The sequence below is a fragment of the Acipenser ruthenus genome, chromosome 11 (assembly GCF_902713425.1).
Source record: "Acipenser ruthenus chromosome 11, fAciRut3.2 maternal haplotype, whole genome shotgun sequence".
In the NCBI taxonomy this organism is placed as follows: domain Eukaryota; kingdom Metazoa; phylum Chordata; class Actinopteri; order Acipenseriformes; family Acipenseridae; genus Acipenser; species Acipenser ruthenus.
In genome coordinates, this window is record NC_081199.1 from 2,467,295 (window position 1) to 2,483,046 (window position 15,752).

Sequence of the window (15,752 nt, forward strand, 5' to 3'; positions counted from 1 at the left end):
TCCAATTACGCGTGCATCCGAGTAAATTAACTTGCATTTCAGAATTGATTTTGTGCAATTAGCGAGAGACACTTTAAACCTCACGTAGGTCCACGGCATTCACAGCAGAGCAGCTGATTAGAGAAAGGGTGTGAAGATAAATGCATCTAGATCTATAAACAGAGAGACGCACACAATTTACAGCAACCGCTGCACGGTTACTGAACCAAGAAGATGAAGGAGCTGTAAAAGAAAATGATTGCAGTGATTTCGCAATTGCTGGAGTTAGAGATTCTAATCTGCTGAGCGCAGGCAAAAGGGTGACAGTAGGAAGGTCGTTGAGAAAGAGAAAGAGAAAAAGATATCGCCTCATCTTATGGGACGACACGGTGTGAGAAACAGGAGGGTCAGGTAAGAGCTGTGCGCTTCGTATCCCCGGCGTGCTTTCTGTAAACCGATAGGGAGTTTCTACAGAGTCCCCAGCATGCAGGGAGAACAGACTGCTGGAACACAGAGGAGTGGATTCTACAAAGAGATGCAGGACAGCCCCACTGGAGGACCCCAGAGACTCTGTTCTGTGGCCCGGATTTTCAGACAGACATACAGCAGGAAGACCACAATTGCAACAGCTAAAAAAGGCTTCCTGAGGCCCTGGCTATATCAGGGCTGACATCTCTGCTACTGCACAGCTCCTAATGCTGGGCTCTAAAGGGCTTCCAGTGAATCATTCAGCTTGTATAGACGAGAACGCTCTGATGCACAATAAATGAGGATAAAGAGACTATCTCATAATGCAATCACACAGGCTTAAAGAAGAGGTTCCGTCCTCTGCGATCGTATCTCCTTCAGTCATAAAGCAGCCGGGAAGCTAAGCCAGACTTTCATTTGCAGTGGCTGAGGGAGGTATGGCACAGCAAGGCATTGTATATGCAGATATTTCAAAGACTGCGCTAAAAAGGCATGCTCCAGTCCTCAAGAGCCATTCTTCACAGGCTACCAATGCAATCATGAACTATTAGTGGTTTACTATTATAGTGGTTTAATTGGTTCAGGTTATTTAGGGTATGGTTGGAACACATACCAGGACTAGAATAGCCCTTCCTGTGCACATCCTGATCTAATGATCTCAGATATATATTTTTTTAACAGCTTGACCCCCGTATGGCTCCTAGACTGGAACAGAGACCCCCACTCACTTGGGTCAGGGCTGCTGGACGTCGAGTCTTCGAAAGAGGATCCCCGGTTTACAGGCGTCCCTGCAGTGGAGAAAAAACAAATGTTCAAATGGCACGATTCCTCTGTGCTGTAAAATGTTCCAGCAGGGAACAGGCTGATCAAATCAGCCCCTTAGTCAAGAAGCACAAACCAAAAAACGTGTGCGCTACACTGTACAGGGTTTCTTATAAAGTTTTACAATAGAAGTTATTGAGATATTATTTTTAGTTTTCTATAGACAGTGCTTCACTGGCATTTAACTATTCGATAACGTTTAACAGTAAACTGCACATACTTTACCGTGGAAAGGTCCTTCGCTAATTCACTGTATTTCATGTAGGTCGGACAGTGAAATAAATACATTATTTGTTTTTGATTTTGAAGACATGCTGGTGTCCCTCTTTGCCCTGCTCAGGCCCCCTCTGCACCCTTCTCCACCCCACCTCGGACCCTCACCGGTGCTGTGGCTGCTGGCTGGGCTGCTGGTGAACTCGTCCATCCCTCCACATCCCGGGTACGGGCCGCTCTCCACCTGCTGACGAACGGCAGTGCGTCTAGACAGCAGCCGCGAGGGGTTTGAAAAACCAGAACGAGAGAGAAAAGCATCACCCAGCTACTGCTGGACTGTGTAATAACAGCAAGCAGCACACATCACAAAGCTTAACCTGACCTCATTATCCAGAAAATTAAAAATAAATGAATGAATAAATAAATAAATAAATAAATAAATAAATACATAAAGCCATCCTGAACCAGCATCCTCCTCTCTCCAGGGGGCGCCAGTGAGAGAAGGGGAGGGGAGTTTCTGGTCAGTATGGGGCGGGGCTAACCTGCCGGTGGCTTCGTGATAGGCCAGTTCCAGCAGCTCTGCGGAGGACTGGGTGGGGTCTCGCAGGTCGCTCCCCTGCAGCTCCGCCATGTTCTGCCGGGTCTGGTGATGGATCTGAATTGCCTCTCCGGAGGGGCCTGGAAACAAGCAGGCAGGGAGGCAGGGAGGCAGGGAAGGAGGCAGGGAGGCAGGCAGGGAGGTAGGGAAGGAGGGAAGTAGGGAAGGAGGCAGGGAAGCCAAACAGAAACATCAGGTCAGAGGGGAGCTTGCCTTCTTTTTACTGTCCAGGAGATGGCAGTATTTTTCTTTTGAAGTTGCAAAACACAATGCAGAGCTACAGTTATGTAACAAAGAGGATACACACACACACGCACGCACGCACAGTTCTTGTCTGCCTGCGATTGGGAGTAATTTTAAAAAAGGTGATGCTGCGTTCCTACAGCCCAAAGCAATTAACTGGTTTGTGTAACGAGAGTTTAGCCTACCTGCTGGAAAGGTGTGAATCCACTGGGTCAAGGTAATTCTGGGTTCTTAAAAGCCCAAAGCACTGAGCTGGTCTGTGTGTGGACAGTGCTGCTTACCCACTGGGAAGGTGTGCATCCACCTCCTCCGATTGGAGGTGAGCTTCATGGGCATGCGCGAGGGGGCGAAGGGGTTGATGAGGGCGCGCTGTGGGGTGTAGCCCCCCGGCCGCACGTGCAGCATGGACTCGGCACTGCCCACGTGGAACCGGCCCGGAGCGCTGGAGTCTCGAGTCTGAGCGTCCATCATCCTCTCCAGGATATCTGCAAGGGCACAGCGGCAATCAGAACCAGAACACAGTTTCTAGGGATCCCACAGCACCCGATGAACAGGAGCATGCCTTTTACCATCTAGAATACATGGTATCACCATGAAAGATAATGATAGGCAATGAAGAGAGATCCTTCTTAAGTCTTAACTCTTCTCACATCACATTCAATTGCTTTATAAGGATTACAGACTTAGCAATGCTACGTTATCATATACTCTAGTATGCTAAACATTTCAACAGAAAAAATTAAAATTCTAAGGTCCCAGACTAGGATATTCTTTAGTTTTTTTTGCTCCAGGGTAGAGGCAGATACACCAGCACATGTTTAAGGGTGTCCTTGGGGAGTTATAGACCATTAGTCACAATAAACACTAATACAGTTCGTTACAGTTCATTAAACACCAAAGCACCATCTTCAGCGTGTGTACAACACGTCAAACTAACTCCACTCTCCATGTCCTTTCCCTTATAAGAGTCTCCCATAGTAAAAGCACAGCAAAGTGTAATAAAACATAGCGAAAGCAAGGTAGAGCATAGGTAAGCACTGTAAAGAATAGTGAGGTATGGTACAGCATATTAATAAACATGGCAAACCAGGGTAAACTACGGTAAATGCATAGCATAACCATGGGAAAAACATGGGGGGAAAATGCACATTTACCTTAAAAATACCGTGGTACACTTTTATAGGGGTTCTGTCCTCTGCTAAGGAATAAATAATAATAATAATAATAATAATATGTCCGAGGATGCACTGCCTTGTAGTTCTGCTGGGGGTGCTCTCACCTCGTGTGCTGGTGTAGCCCAGCGAGCTGCTGACCTCATACTGGTGCTGGTGGAGCCGGGGGATGAGCAGGATGTTGGAGATCTTGCCCAGGCTGTCGTCGGAGGCCTGGCTGCGCACCTCCTCCAGGGGCAGGGGCTTGCCGGGCTGGGGGGGGCTGCTCGACACGTCACACGAGCTCGAGCTCTTCCGGGTGCTGGCCTCCCGATCACGCACCGTCCTGGACAAGCAGAGACACAGAGACAATGAGACAATGAGGCACAGAGACATTACACACACACAGACAGACAGAGACACAGACCCACCCGCACACACAGGGACACAGACACATCACACACACACACACACACACACACACACAGAAACACTGACACACAGGTACCTGAAGTTGGTGCTCCGCTGTGCTCGAGACGGGCCTGGCAGTCTGAACACCTGGGCGTCGTACGCATCGTAATCCACCTGGATAGGGAGGTTGTTCTCCGACTCCTTGGGAGCAGCGAGAGCTGAACAGGAGACAGCGGGTTACACTGGAGCAGCAGCAAAACAAACTCCCCACTAGTGAGACACACGCTTTATCACATGGGCCGTTCCCTTATAACAACGACGGAAAACATGCACGCTAATTCAGCATTATGCTCATGCTTTATCATGCCTTCACTATGCTTTACCATGCCTTCACTATGCTTTACCATGCCTTCACTATGCTTTATTACACTTTGCTACACTTCTACTATGGTAGACTTTTAAAAGGGTTACAGAATGCGTTTAAAAAAACACAAGGACTCTTTACAATGTCTACATGCACTGTTGCTTCACCAGTTATCACACAAGAATGTTTATCCATAAGCCACAGACCACTGCTCACCCTGGTCTTTGCCATTTTTGCCTTTTTCAACTGGGACCTTAAATCAGATAACAGAACACAAAGAGGAATTACAAACAGAAACAGACATCTACAATACAGTATAGGGTTCTGTACGACTTCCACCCTATAACAGGTGAGAGCTCACTGTAGGCTTACCAGCCGCTCTGACCTGCAGTGGGTGAAAATCAGCTTGCAAGCGTACAGAATGCCACACAGGTCCATTACTGTCCTAGATTACTTTCTGATACACATGGATTCCAGATGGCTGTATCGCATCAATATCAGGGTTTACTACAAGCTGTATTCTACACAACTATCAGTGGTGTTCCAATATGACCCGCAGTGTTTGTTGAAGTATCTAACAGTATAGCTCAGTCTCCACTGAGCCTGTATGTAAAGCATGGAGACCACAGTGATGAAAGGCAAAGTGGTGCCAGTGAATACAAACCCCTACCTTCTTTCCAGCCAGCTTGATTCTCGGGGTGAAGTAGTTACAAGACTGCTGGCTCTTCGACGTGTAGAAACTGAAAAACAGGAAAGCCACAAAGAATACCTTGAATATAACTGGAGAAAAGATTGCATATAGACTGTACAGCCTGACTGCATGAAGCAGATAGACAGATAGACAGACAGACAGACAGACAGACAGACAGACAGACAGACAGACAGATAGATAGATAGAGATTTAAACATCTGGAATACTTAAATACACTCCCGTTCAGACTAATCTAACAGAACGTTATGCAACAAAAGCAGCAGGGCTGGGAAATGGCCTTCTGAGAAGGTACAGCTTGAGCCGGTTCAGGAGTGTGCTCTAGCTGTGTGCAAGCTGCTCCCCAACCTGTGGTTTATCCAGTGAGGCAGATTGTAGTCGTCTCCCAGGCGCGAGTCTCCGGGAACAGTGCGGTTGTGTAGCTTCAGAAACAAGGAGGATACATATATCATAGTGTGCAGGTCTTCAGAAATATGATGCAATGATGCATTTCTTATACCACATATTTATATAGTGTCTGTAATACTGAGCATTTCTTCAGAACTACAATTCTTCCCTAAGACTTCACTGAAACAATAAGACTCAATCAACGGGGTCTAGTCAATTGATCTGAGCAGTGGTGGATCTTAATACCACCACCGTTTAAATATTAAAAATCAGATACAAACCTCAGGGATGGAAATAAAGACTCCCACTGCACAGCAGTTTGATCCACTCCTGGTTTTGCTTTGAGTTTAATAAGACACACCTGAGCTTGTTACCTGTACACACAGGGCTAATCAAGCTCATAGCTCTGACTCTCGGTTCACGTACCTTGAAGAGTGGGACTGCATGCAGAGGTTGCTCCCCCATGCAGACCAGGTCGACGCCGATCCCTGAAACACAGCGGATACTGAATGATTGGCTGACTGGTTTGACACCTCTGGCAGTATTTTCACAGGGTTATAATGAGTGGCATGGGTGTCAATGGGTTTCAATGGATGGTATGGGTTTCAATGGGTGGCAGTGGGTTTCAATGGGTTTCAATGGGTTCCAATGGGTGGCAATGGTTTCCAGTGGGTTTCAATGGTTTCCAGTGGGTGGTATGGGTTTCAATGGGTTCCAATGGGTTTCAATGGGTGGGTTTCAATGGGTGTCAATGGGTGGTATGGGTGTCAATGGGTTTCAATGGGTGGGTTTCAATGGGTTCCAATGGGTTTCAATGGGTGTCAATGGCACAGTGTCTCACCGTTGTCGATCATGCGCTGCTTGGTGAGGATCATGAGGAGCCGGTCCACCTCGAACACGCCCACCCCAGGCGTGATCACCACAGACATCTGGCCAGTGCGGTCGAAGTTCCGGTTGATGTAATGCTTATCAAACACTGAGAAACAAAAGTCGCACAATGAAAATGGTCTTGAAAAACTCAGCCATGCAACAAGAGTAAGGAGAGCTTTCCTACTGGTTACTCACCGTTAAAGGAGAGGTTGATGGCCTCCAAGTAGTTTCCTTCTGCTGCAGTGGAGTTGTGTCCGCTGGGAAAGCCACCTAGAGACAATCAACACTGACCTTCAGACTCATAGAGGGATGCAATGTGCTCAAAATCTGAATATCAAGCGAAATCTTCCATCAAGCCTTTGCAAAACTATTTATACCATTCTCCTTGTGAAACCAAGTCACGGCCTTTAAAAATGACATCAACAAAAGTTGTTGATATATATATATATATATATATATATATATATATATATATATATATATATATACTGTATATATTTTTTACTTACAATTTGACAAATCAAAAATTATCCCAAATGCTATTTTTTTTATTTATTTATTTATTTTTTTTACAAAATGTTAAATGTTCCTCCGTTATTTATTTGATCAAATTGGTCTCTGAATGCCCTTACCTGCTACCTTGAGTCGCACCAGTACTGGGTACTGGATAAACAGCTTTTTAATGGTCACTAGCAGCGTTGTCCACTCCTCCCGTCTCTCGTTCTGAGCCACAACCCTGAAATGAGCAACGAGAAGTTCACTGGAAACAGTCGTGCGCCACGCTTCTCTCTCAGATTGCACTGCAGTAGAATATGGCAAACACTGTATGCGAGTGCAGAGCTAGATTATCAGAGCGGTCACCTGTAAAAATCCTCATAGAATCTGCCTTCATGATCCTGCCGAATGGAGGAGCGATGGGCCTCAGGGAACTCCTCTTGAAAAGAGAATAAAAAGAGAGAACGCATCGCCAAGGTCAACAGCATCCGGAACCTCAAACACTCAGGGAATGGACAAAATCAGAGACAGGGAACCGCGTCTCCTGCTCTCTTTCACTTCCTGCTCTCTTTCGGTCTAAAAACAAGCATCAAATCAGACGCGGCTTCATCTTTTAAAACTACATCGTGAGGTACAGTACTGCAGCAGTGCCCAGAGCAGGCGCTGTTCAAGCAGCTGGAGCAGCTCAGCGGTGAATTCACCTCACCTGTGGTCTTTGCTTCATAGAAGGTCCTGGAGAAAAGGACCACCGTCACTTCATGGCTGCAGTTCTTATCCTGGCAAGGCGAGACACCAACACGGTCATCAAGAGCAGTGACCAACTATATACAGATATATCATGACGGGCCATCCATGCTTACCTTCCACTTAGCAAACAGGTCTGACAGGAAGCCATTGACAGCTTTTTCAAAATACAGATCGCCTAAAAACACACAAACAAACCTGGTTTCATGCATTTTTCAAATCACTCCAATACCCGTCACATTCACCCTCCATAACTACTAAACGCTCAGGGTGGGTTTCACAGACCCTGATCAGCACTGTTTCTGAACTGCTAAGGTTACATTAGGAAGTCCAAGATTAGGGCTGTGAAACCAGCCGTTAATACTGAGCGCTACATTTAGAAATGCTCCAAATAAACGCATTAAGTTCAAGCACAAAGGTCTTTTTCACGGTCTGAAATGTAAGACCTTGAAAAAGTCCTCTCGTCGAGTCACTGAACTCATCAAGTTTCCCGTAGCCCCGCTTCAGTTCCTGGTGGCCCCAGAGCCCTCATACCGTAGATGTCGAAGTCCCACATCTCACAGCTCATCTGGATGAAGATATAGACCATGGCTGAGGTGGAGCGGAACACAACCTGGAACAAGAGAGGGCGACGCGTGACGCTGTTACTGTGAGAAACCCTGATCGCAAGGAGCGCACAGCACTGAGCTGAATGTGCACCGGATCTGGCTGTCAGGGAGTTATTTTTAAATCTGTTTTTACACAAGGACAAACTTTTCAAGACTTTTACTCCAAACTGTAAATGACTCCAGGTTTCCCCCCCAAAACTTCAATTAAAAATACTTTGTTTCTAGTTTTGTAACAGATTGTTACTTTTTGTAGTAAAAGGCTTTGGAAAGCAGCCCCTTAATCAAACATCAAATGTCAATAATATTGTTTACAGGACAAAACACATTTTACTCCTTGCTATGTAATTGTACTGGCATCAGTCACACTCCACTGCCTGTTAAAAGCTGGAAGGCACGGTTCATTAGTCCCTCTTACCCTGGTCTCTTCACTTATGTAGCCACATGTCACCTTTTCACCTTTCACCCACAACTCGCTAGCTTGCGCTCTGGACAAAAAAACAAAAAAAAAACAACACTTTAGTAAAACAGATGAACAAAAAAACCGTCATTCGTAACAGCATCAGAAAAACAAGCATACCTGATTCCAGCAAACTCCACTTTCTGTGTGATGTAGGCACACGTGCTGACCTGAAACGTGAAATTATATTTAAAAAAAACACCAAAAAAAAAAAACACTTTATGAAATCATTCAATAAAGAGTTTTAACCTCATACACAAAACAAAGATCCTCAAAGGTTTACTTCCAGAACTGGAGTCGCTGGTATCCCCCTTGCAGAGGTGGGACTGCGAGAGGGCTGAGTTTTACTGGATTGATTTGAAATATTGGATGTGTCTTCGTAATGCAGAGTTAATTATATATTTCAAGTAAAAATTGGAGGTCCCACTGAGATTTGGGAGCCCCTGTGCACCCGGCAGGAGAGAAAGCTTACCAGGCTCTGCTTTAGGCGCCACATGTCTCCTCTGCCGATGTACTGGTCTTTAAAGGTCAGCTCCACGAGGTCAAGGGTCACATCCTGGGAAACACAGAATAAGGGGAAATGTAGCACTGCACCACTGCCATTTAATAGAGTGTTTGTGAAAGCGGAGTGAAAGACTGAGGAGACCCACGTACTGCATTAGTGAGCAGCTCACTGAGCCAAGCTGGTAGTCCATATATTACTAGCCTGGTCACCCCCCTCCCATTATTGCACAGCCCGCACCACAAATCTATTAGCGGCGATTTCAGATTATCTAAAAGCAAGCACGACTACTAAGGTCTAGCTAATACTGTCATAAAATACCCATCACATTCTGAATGTTCCAGTTTATTCTGTTGTCAGATTTGGGTATGCGAGAACAACGGACCTCTGGATGAACTCCGTTAACATAGACATCCTGATACGGTCTTAGTTTGAACGCCTGGGCCACGGTCTGGTCAACGCTGATGGTCTCTGAAAGCAAACAGCGCACAGTTACAACACGTCATTTACAAAGGCAAACGCTGAAACACAAGTAAACACAGCAGCTGTGCCGCTACCTTTCTGAAGATCTTCCTTGAGAGACTTTACTTGCAGCAAGAGCGGACTAAAAAACAAGAGAGATCAGATCATATACTTGTACTCATTTATTCATGTATTTATAAAAAAATAAAAAAATGATAACATATTGAACAAATAGAGCTACACTGAAGCGCATCTGCAGTATATCCCCCCCCTGGAGCCATTTTAACTGATGAACAATTTTCCCTTATAAGAAAGTTTCCCACAGTAAAAGCATAGCACAGTGAAAGCATGGTAAAGGTAAGCCTCGTAAAGACTAGTGGGGAATGGGAAACATATTAATAAACATGGCAAACCCGGGAAAACTAGTGTGGCTCTGCTGTGGACTCGTTCGATTAACACTATTCTAGACGCAGTCCCTGTACCTGTATTCATCGTTGGGATGTGCGATCTCAACAATATCCCCAAGCTTGACCTGAGGAAACACCTTGGGGTTCATCATCAACTCGTCATCTAAACACACAGAAGAAACAGGCTGTGTAAGAAACACACATACTGTACCCTCCCCGCCAAGGCCAGAAAATCACACATTACAGCGACACACAGAGCCAGACACAGGGCTCCAATGTGCGAGTAAAACTGCCTAAAATCAGGGGTGCAAACAAGACTCCTGTTGCATGGCAGTTTCACCCATTCCAGGTTTCAATGCAGGTGTGTCAGATTAAACTGGGAGTAAATCCAGGAATGGACCACACTGCTGTGCAACGGGAGTCTTGTTTGCATCCCTGTCAATGTTTTCTAATCTAATGAAGCTGTAGCCTTGGGTATCTTCAGTTTGACAGAAGCGGGACAGGGGGGTGCATGACCTACCGCTGCCTCCGAACCCCTTCTTGTGAATCACGAGCTTGTAAACCTTGTTGGTCCGCATGGCGATGGGCACGTGAAGACGATCCCAGGAGTGAGGATTGTACCGAGGGGGGGGGGGGGGGGGGGCACTTCAGTTCATGCAAGATCAGCCGCCTGCAACAAAAAGAAACCAAAACAAAAACGTTTAGGACCTGACCTGTCACACGCAGCTTTAACAGAAAACACAGAGGAAAGAGCACAAGATTACACTTGAATCATGTGCAAATACACGCGGCTGAAACAGTGCACCTGAGATACTTTTAAACGGGCAATACTTCAGCAGCTTCAGTGCAAGGCGGACATCACACGTTTTTTAAGAGGCTCTCAATATCACGCACACAGAAATGCACCAGAGATATCTTAGCAATTTACTCAGGGCTGCATTTTCCACTTTTACTAATCTGTTTTGAAAATAGGTCAGGGTTTTTTATTGCAATTCCACAATTACTATTATTATTACTATTATTATTATTATTATTATTATTATTATTACTATTATTATTAGCTGTGGAACATTTGACAGCTGTCAGTCCCAGACAATAACAGTCATTACATTACAAAATCGTTGAAAACATGCCATGCCAAGTTACGTTAAAGTACCGTGAGCTATACAGAATTGTTATTTATAACATTGTATTGTTCGCTCTGTTTACCTGCGTGAGTATAATGCAGGGCTCGAGGTCGGAGCGCTTCACTTTTCAGAAATGTCGCTTGCCATCCATCGCTGATTTGATTTTATTCCGACTGGTTTCTGTTGATTTTATATTTTTATTTCACTGTACCCTCGATTTTTGCCTCCACTCTTTTTTCCAGGCTGGGGCTGCTGTCACACAGCCGGTGTTACATAGTTTTTCTTCCGATCTGAAACAACGGAACTCAATAGCAGTACAACACACACTTGTGACCGGGGTGAACCCAAAGCAGAAGTAATTTTAAGTATTTGAAAGCCGTTAAAAAGAACAGTACGGACACATTAAAATGTTTACTGCGGTCGCTGCACATGGCAAGGATCACGCATTTTTCGTGACTTTTTTGGTGTCACTTTAGACAGTCTCACTCTCACCCCAAAATAAATTAAAATGACCATGCGTTTGAGCAGAATATTCCCGCATCTCACTCACTTGGAAGTTCAGACCGCGTCTTGACTGAAGTGTCCCATTAAAATGTCATTTTTGAGGGTTAGGGAAACAGAAATAAAGAGCGATCTTCGTTCTTTTCACGCTGTTTTTTTATTCTGATAACATTAGTAACAGAAAACATATACAGCACTAACACGGGTTAAAAACATTGTGTGTGTTTTTTGTTAACTAATGGGTCAAAGAAAGTTTCATGCATGTCATCCATTAAAATAGACGTTACATTTCAGGTACTGCTATTGTACGACACCTGAAATATATCAAAATATTAATTTAGCCAATGATCTTCTAAGAACGATCTCCGTGAACGCACCCATTGGCTAAACCGGTCAGACTCTGCACAGAATCTGCGCAGAATTATCTCAGTCAGCGCACCCTGAATGTTATCTGGGCGTGGCTGTCTGTGGGTGTCCGACTGGGAATTGAAGGCGAATGGCAAATACTTTGCAGCGATTGGTGAACTATATTGTGACATCATGAAGACATCAGCCAATAACACACTGCATGCTGCTGAAGAAGTCATTTAGATCGGGATTAGAATTAGGAGGGGTGTGTTCTGTGCACGGGATTACATTGTAATTGTAGCGCCGCTATTCACTCTGCGCTTTTAAAGAAAGCTATACTATCTCAAGGGTTGTGCATGCTGGTTTAATACATGCATTTGAAATGAAGGCTTACCGGGTGAGTGGCGGAGCAGAGGGGAGTCTGCACACCCTGCCCAGCGCACACGTTGAACCCCGATCCTGTCCAGTCATGTGAACATTCCTTCCCAGAGTAAACCTCTTCCCTTTCCTAGAGAATCTATTGTGATCCCACAGCACCTCTGTTTCAGGGCTCTGGGTTTGAGGTCAGATTAGTCATGGGTGGTACTGAAGGCCATTTCGAACTAGTTTATATAACACAGAAGCAAACACCCACAGTGCAGTTCACTGCTTTCTGTAGCGCCTGCACAGTAAAATACATACGTGTTGTTTTACATGTATAAAAGTGACATATATACATTCTGTAACACCATACTGGTCCTCAGTTACAGACTGCTTGCTGCAATATGATGTCATACAATTCAAGTTTTCACCCAAAAACATGTTTCTTTGAACACATCAGAACACAAGCTGTATTTATGTCATTTGATCCGGTACATTTAGACTGAAGTTGTGCGGGTAACAGAATTAGAGTGAGTTATCATAACAATATAGTTAAAGAGAACATTTAAATAACAGGGAGATGGCAGCTCAAAATGCTCCCAAAACAAAAATGACAAAGTAGCCTGTCCTGAATGAGGAATCTGACACTTGATGGGTCTCTCAGTTGTCATTCTTATCAAAGGCTCTGCATGTTGATGAATAAAGCAATCCGCACTTCACTACAGGTGCAGCGTTTCACTGCCCCTCTGATCATCGTGAAGCTGAAGGAGCAGCCCTCTCCCCCACCTGTCACAGTCCTATGACCCGTACCTAAGCCTTTCATTCAAGGATGATTTCACAAAGTCCAGCAGCAGGGACAGCATGCTGCCTTCAGTTAGCACGATTCCCAGGCTGGACACGGTGTCCCCGGAGAGCAGTGCCAGCCCACCCGAGTGCGCTCTGGAATCCCCTGGCTGCAGTGAACAGCATTGCGGTGGAGTCGAGATCTGTCCTTGACATCACATGGCAACTGCTGCTGTTTCCATAGCAACAGGCTAGAATTGCTCTCCAGAGCTCATTATGGTAAAAAACATTCCAGACACGGATCTCTGTAATGGATTGTGGACCTGGATAAAGCTCTCTCTCTCTCTCTCTCTCTCTCTCTCTCTCTCTCTCTCTCTCTCTCTCTCTCTCTCTCTCTCTCTCTCTCTCTCTCTCTCTCTCTCTCTCTCTCTCTCTCTCTCTCTCTCTCTCTCTCTCTCTGATATTGCCTGATTTTATGTTGTAATGTACCGCTGTGATCCCCCACTGAGCACTGCTGACAACAAGGTGGCTCATCTCAAATAGATTTTTTTTTTCTGGATTTGTCTGTAAAGTGTTTCTTAACCCCATGCATGCACAGGGCTGTTTGACTCGTTCACTCTTCTTAACTGCAGGGATTACTCGCATTGCATCGGTGCAAAGCCTAGAGACTGCAGACACGTAGAGAGATCAAGGAACAATAACTCCTCTCAAAATGTGCAGGCTTTAGAGAAACACACCTGAGCTTGTTACATACAAGACACACCTGTTCAGACAGCATCTGTGAACCTCTCGACTATACTGGAACTACACAACTATACAATTTGTTTGGACAATTTTAACTAAATGACAGCTGCATGTTTGTCGGGTGGCGGGCAGGTGCCTCTGATAGGGATCTGTGACACCCAGATACAAAGGCAGAGCTGCAGGGCAGGCGAGGTACTTCTGACGCGTTCAATTATTTTAGCACAGTGTAATTTGTAGCACCTGTCGTTCCGTGGTCTTCCAGCAGGGGGAGTGCCATGCTAGGCGCTCAGAAAGACTCCCATATGGGTGAGTTTACCTGGGGACAGAAAGCATGCGAGAACAGCAGGAACGATGCAGACTTAATTGGTCGAATTGTCTGCGGATTTTCACTTCAATTCTCTTGATTTCCAACCTACAGGAGTCATTTCTTGGCTTCACAGACTACTTTACATAAACTATTTTCCAAATAAAAAATATTCAACTTTTTAAACTGTAGCCATATCGGAAAATCACAAGAGTGTTCCTTTTTCCTTTGAACATCCAGTTTGATCAAATATGAATCCTATGCAAAATCCTAATGCAACATAATATGAATCCTATGCAAAATCCTAATGCAACATAATATGAATCCTATGCAAAATCCTAATGCAACATAATATGAATCCTATGCAAAATCCTAATGCAACATAATATGAATCCTATGCAAAATCCTAATGCAACATAATATGAATCCTATGCAAAATCCTAATGCAACATAATATGAATCCTATGCAAAATCCTAATGCAACATAATATGAATCCTATGCAAAATCCTAATGCAACATAATATGAATCCTATGCAAAATCCTAATGCAACATAATATGAATCCTATGCAAAATCCTAATGCAACATAATATGAATCCTATGCAAAATCCTAATGCAACATAATATGAATCCTATGCAAAATCCTAATGCAACATAATATGAATCCTATGCAAAATCCTAATGCAACATTAAATCAACGTGTGGGGGTTCAGTAATTGCAGTTCCTAATAAAGGCTTTCATTACACCGGAGAGCTGAGAAGGTATTCTACTGAATGTGGAATGCAGTCGCCTTATCACGCTTGATATGAATGCTCTCTCGTTATTAAAGGACTCCTGTCTAATTACTGTATTGACTAGTAGACAGTGGCTAAGCTGGGGGTCATCTGTTCTGAGTTGAGCTGCTTTTCTCCTTGTTAACCATGCTAGCATATTTATCTGGGTTTAATTAACACCGTCACACGCGGGCCCCTCGACAGCTGCCTTGTTTACTGTGTTAATGCATTTAACCAGGAGAGAACCTGCTGACACCTCTGTTAATATCCACCAGATTCATTCGATGGCATTTGAAGGTGTGATCCTCTCTCAGTCTGTGTGCAGAGCTTTTCAGGCACTAAAGCAGGGGCGGCCGAAGCTGGCCCCTCCAGTCCTGGTTTTTGTTCCAACCCTGTTCTAAATTGTTTATTTGAACCAATGAAACCTGCAGCAGGCCCTGGAGTAGTAAATGAGATACTTGTACCTCTTAACCTGGAGTGTGACCAAAAAAAGAAAAAAAAAACACTGCAGTACCTTAACGAACATCGAATGTTTGAAAACACACGTGTTGAACAAATAGAAATCTGTCATGCTTGGCCACTCTGCTTATTGCTTAGAGCCCTTTACAGGCCTGCATTGACCCACAAGACATTTAATATTGCAAAGAAAGCGCGCCGAGTAGAAATTGCTCCACATCGTTGCCCCAATTCAGCTGGCAATCTGCAGGAAGGGTCTACAAGCTCTGATGTAGCAGCTGTGAGGAAAACCAGGGCAGCGAAATCCTGCAGGGAAGTTTCAGAGAATCATTTAGGAGCTCCTGTTTAATCTCTAATCTGAAGAAGAGACTTCTATAGATTTGCACATCTCTGAGCTGACCCTGTTAGAATCATGCATGTGCAGCAGCACCGCTGTTCACTCCTTAGGGAAGAAGAAACACACAG

General features: G+C 44.7%; 1 protein-coding gene across 5 annotated transcripts in view; it reads right to left on the reverse strand.

The window, feature by feature from the left end:
* Positions 1-11,960, reverse strand: part of LOC131739356 (GATOR complex protein DEPDC5-like) — a 28,267-nt gene extending 16,307 nt beyond the window's left edge. For 2 of the 5 annotated variants that reach the window (XM_059032846.1, XM_059032844.1), the window contains exons 1-25: positions 11,100-11,926; positions 10,411-10,560; positions 9,966-10,053; positions 9,579-9,625; positions 9,407-9,492; positions 8,992-9,075; positions 8,640-8,689; positions 8,478-8,547; positions 7,989-8,067; positions 7,571-7,632; positions 7,417-7,486; positions 7,077-7,149; positions 6,848-6,951; positions 6,411-6,485; positions 6,187-6,321; positions 5,772-5,833; positions 5,307-5,380; positions 4,920-4,989; positions 4,466-4,502; positions 3,983-4,103; positions 3,603-3,820; positions 2,605-2,808; positions 2,025-2,160; positions 1,651-1,748; positions 1,176-1,235 (exon numbers count right to left, since the gene is read on the reverse strand). In XM_059032846.1, the coding sequence (XP_058888829.1) occupies positions 1,176-1,235; positions 1,651-1,748; positions 2,025-2,160; positions 2,605-2,808; positions 3,603-3,820; positions 3,983-4,103; positions 4,466-4,502; positions 4,920-4,989; positions 5,307-5,380; positions 5,772-5,833; positions 6,187-6,321; positions 6,411-6,485; positions 6,848-6,951; positions 7,077-7,149; positions 7,417-7,486; positions 7,571-7,632; positions 7,989-8,067; positions 8,478-8,547; positions 8,640-8,689; positions 8,992-9,075; positions 9,407-9,492; positions 9,579-9,625; positions 9,966-10,053; positions 10,411-10,468 (2,161 nt within the window). In that variant the 5' untranslated portion in view covers positions 10,469-10,560; positions 11,100-11,926. Of the gene's footprint in view, positions 1-1,175; positions 1,236-1,650; positions 1,749-2,024; positions 2,161-2,604; positions 2,809-3,602; positions 3,821-3,982; positions 4,104-4,465; positions 4,503-4,919; positions 4,990-5,306; positions 5,381-5,771; positions 5,834-6,186; positions 6,322-6,410; positions 6,486-6,847; positions 6,952-7,076; positions 7,150-7,416; positions 7,487-7,570; positions 7,633-7,988; positions 8,068-8,477; positions 8,548-8,639; positions 8,690-8,991; positions 9,076-9,406; positions 9,493-9,578; positions 9,626-9,965; positions 10,054-10,410; positions 10,561-11,099 lie in introns of all 5 variants that reach the window. The other 3 variants (XM_059032845.1, XM_059032847.1, XM_059032848.1) reach the window with 2 other exon arrangements.
* Between the last annotated feature and the right edge of the window lie 3,792 nt (positions 11,961-15,752).